Source organism: Marmota marmota, unplaced genomic scaffold, assembly GCF_001458135.2.
Source record: "Marmota marmota marmota unplaced genomic scaffold, marMar, whole genome shotgun sequence".
Classification (NCBI taxonomy): domain Eukaryota; kingdom Metazoa; phylum Chordata; class Mammalia; order Rodentia; family Sciuridae; genus Marmota; species Marmota marmota.
This window is the reverse complement of record NW_025999925.1, coordinates 466,149-469,339: the sequence shown is the minus strand read 5'-3', so window position 1 is coordinate 469,339 and position 3,191 is coordinate 466,149. Positions and strand designations below refer to the sequence as shown.

At 37.7% G+C, this 3,191-nt stretch overlaps 1 protein-coding gene across 1 annotated transcript in view; it reads left to right on the top strand.

Moving 5' to 3' along the window:
* Window positions 1–158: 158 nt before the first annotated feature.
* Window positions 159–3,191, top strand: part of Iqgap2 (IQ motif containing GTPase activating protein 2) — a 247,439-nt gene continuing 244,406 nt past the window's right edge. Inside the window, exon 1 of the mRNA XM_048800107.1 lies at window positions 159–258. Coding sequence (XP_048656064.1) covers window positions 194–258 — 65 coding nt within the window. The 5' untranslated portion in view covers window positions 159–193. The remainder of the gene's footprint in view (window positions 259–3,191) is intronic.

Below are 3,191 nucleotides of genomic sequence, written 5' to 3'. Positions count from 1 at the left end.
CCCCCCCGCTGCCGCATCAAACCAGTGCTTTCTGCATGCTAAATGTGTACTGCGCCCCTGAGCTACACCTTCAGCACTGAGTTTTTTCTAAGTGGTCTCAGATATTTATTCAATAAAGGCTACCCTTGTAATAATGTGTTGTTTTCCTTTGTTTCCAGCTATCGTGGATGATGAAAGGCTTTCTGCAGAGGAGATGGATGAGAGGAGGCGGCAGAACATTGCTTATGAATATTTGTGCCATCTGGAGGAAGCCAAGAGGTAAGAGCCAGGCCTAGGCTATTGATGCACCTTCTTTTGGAGATAAGCTCTGTGGTAAGGGTGTGGGATTTAATGACCAGAAGGTACCTGAATGGGCCAGCAGCTCTGAAGCGTTGTCAAAAGTTAAGGATAGCCAGGGAGAGAATCTTGTCTGTAATCCATGATTTAGAACTGGCCAAACTCCCCGTGCCAACTCAATGGGCCAGGGGTGTCCCCCCAAACTCCAGTTCTCAGTCATGGCTAGATGGGCACCACGCTCACCTGTGTGTATGCTGCTATACTTTTAATAACTCATTTGCAGTCTTGTTGGTGGCAGGCTAATGGGAGATGAAAAACCTATTTTTTCAAATGATCAAACAGGATTAAGAAAAAGTTGTTACCAAGCCAAGGTCCAGGGACTAGGGAGACATCTGCTCCCTTTTCCTTCTCCAGAGTCTCCTAAGAAATCACTGAACAAATTGCAGATTTTCCTTTCTTTTTTTCTTTTTTTATTATGCTTTTATTAGTGCATTATATTGAAAGCAATTTTTTTCCATATTTTTGTTGGTGCATATAGTTGTATATAATGGTAGGATTTGTAATTATGTATTTTGCACATGCACTCAGTAATAAATTGATTTGCCAATATTGTTCCCCATTATTTCCCTTTTCCACCCTTCTTCCCTTCCCCTGGACTCTTTCCTCTATTCTACTGAACTTTCTTCAATTTTCATGAGATCCCTTTCCCAACACCTTTTTTTTCTTCCCTTTTTTCTCTCTAGCTTCCACATATAAGAGAAAGCATATGTGGGTTTGGCTTATTTTGCCTAACATAATGATCTCAAGTTCCATCTGTTTTCCTGAAAATGACATAATTTTGTTTTTCTTTATGTCTGAATAAAACTCCATTGTGTATATACCACATTTTCTTTATCCATTCATCCATTGATAGACACCTAGACTGGTTCCAGAGTTGGGCTATTGTGAATTGTGCTGCTATAAACATGGGCATACATGTATCACTATAGTATGATGACCTTAATTCTTCAGGATAAAAACTGAGGAGTAGAATAGCTGGTTCATATGGTAGCTTCATGTCTAGTCCTTTGAGGAGCCATATTGATTTCCATGGTGGTTGTACTAATTATAATCCCACCAACAAGTGTGAAAGTGTTCTTCCCCGCCACATCTTCTCTAGCATTTATTATTATTTATTTGTTTGTTTGTTTATTGGTACCAGAGATTGATCCCACTTTCCCTGCCCTTTTTTAATTTTGAGACAGGGGTGGCTTTGAGCTCATGACCCTCATGTCTTAGTCTCCTGAGTCACTGGGGTTATAGGTATGTGCAACCACACCCTGCTATTGTTCCTATTCTTGATGGCTGCCATTCTGACTGGAGTGAGATGAAATCTCAGTGTGGTTTTGATTTGTGTTTCCCTGATTGCTAATGATATTCAACATTTTTTCCCCACATACTTGTTGGCCATTTTTATCTCTTCTTTTGAGATGTATCTATTTAGTTCATTTGCTTATTTATTAATTGGGTTATTTGGTTTTTTGGAGTTAAGTTTTTTTGAGTGCTTTATTTATTCCAGATATTAATCCTCTGTCAGAAGAGTCGCTAGCAAAGATTTTCTCTCATTCTGTAGGGTCTCTCTTCACATCCTTAATCATTTCATTTGCTGTGCAGAAGCAGTTTAATTTGATGTCATTTCATTTACTAACTTCTGACATTATTTCCTGTGCTTTAGAGGTCCTATTGAGAAAATTGCAGATGATTTCAAATTCTTCATCAAACTGGTTTGGACGTGAGGAGAAGCAGTGACTGGAATCAAGTCCTTTCTCCTCAAAAGTGTCCTCAGGCTTCCACTTACCCCTCCCTAATGATAAAAGCTTAGTAGGACAATAGCATATTGGACTGAAGTCTATTGGTCATTCAGGGCAGTGTAGGTTTATGACAGCAATCTTCTCTTTAACCTGTGGGTGTGTGACCACTTAGGATATGTTGTCTGTAAAATCACATCAACTTTGTTAGAGTCTTTAGGTTAAGAAAATGTGTTGGGTTCTCCAAGGAGAAAGTGAAGATAAAGTGTCCTAAGTGCAAATACTTTTTGTATCAGAGGAATCAAGGAACTTTGTCCTTTCCTGGGTGAATACTACATTGTTCGTATACCATGAGTTAGAGTTTGATTTAATGCTTGTGTGACAGAGTGCACCAATACTGGAGGAACTGTATTATTCCCTGTACACGATGTGTTATCCCTATAGAAAATAAACACTTAAATGTCATTGGTGCTGCTTATCTCTGATCACTGGTATATAGCTGTCTACAGAGCTAGAATGATGAGAATTTTAATCTGTATTTTGTAGAACACCACTCAGTGACACATACCCTAATTTGGCATCAGAATTGCTCCACAGGGGGATTTCTCAGTGTTGTTTAATATTTTAACAGTATCATGTAACTTCCTTTAAGTTCTAATGGTTAAGTTTTAAGGTTTATTTAACATGTCTGTGAAATCTACAGTTAGATTGCAGGATGCTAAAGATTCTCTACTGGTCTAATGATTATGAAAAACATGCTTTCAGTCAAGTGGTTTCCAAAAAATAATTAGATAAGAAGAATGATTCATAAACATTCAAAAGAAATGAGATTTCAGTGAAAAAGTTTTAGTTAAAGGAAGCATTCTTCACATGCATATACATCATAGTCTGTGCTTTTGCCTCCTGCTATTGTTTTTTTTAGTAGATTCCTATAAAGTTTGTGTAAACCAGCTATGTCACTTTGAAATAGTTTCACTTTTTTTTCATTTTAATCTGGATACCTTATTTTTTTTCTCCTTATCTATTTGCCCTTGGTAGAACCTCCTGTACAACGTTTAATTTAATTGTTGAGAACAGACATCCTATTCCTGATCTTCTGGGAGAAAACATCCAGTATTTCACCATTAA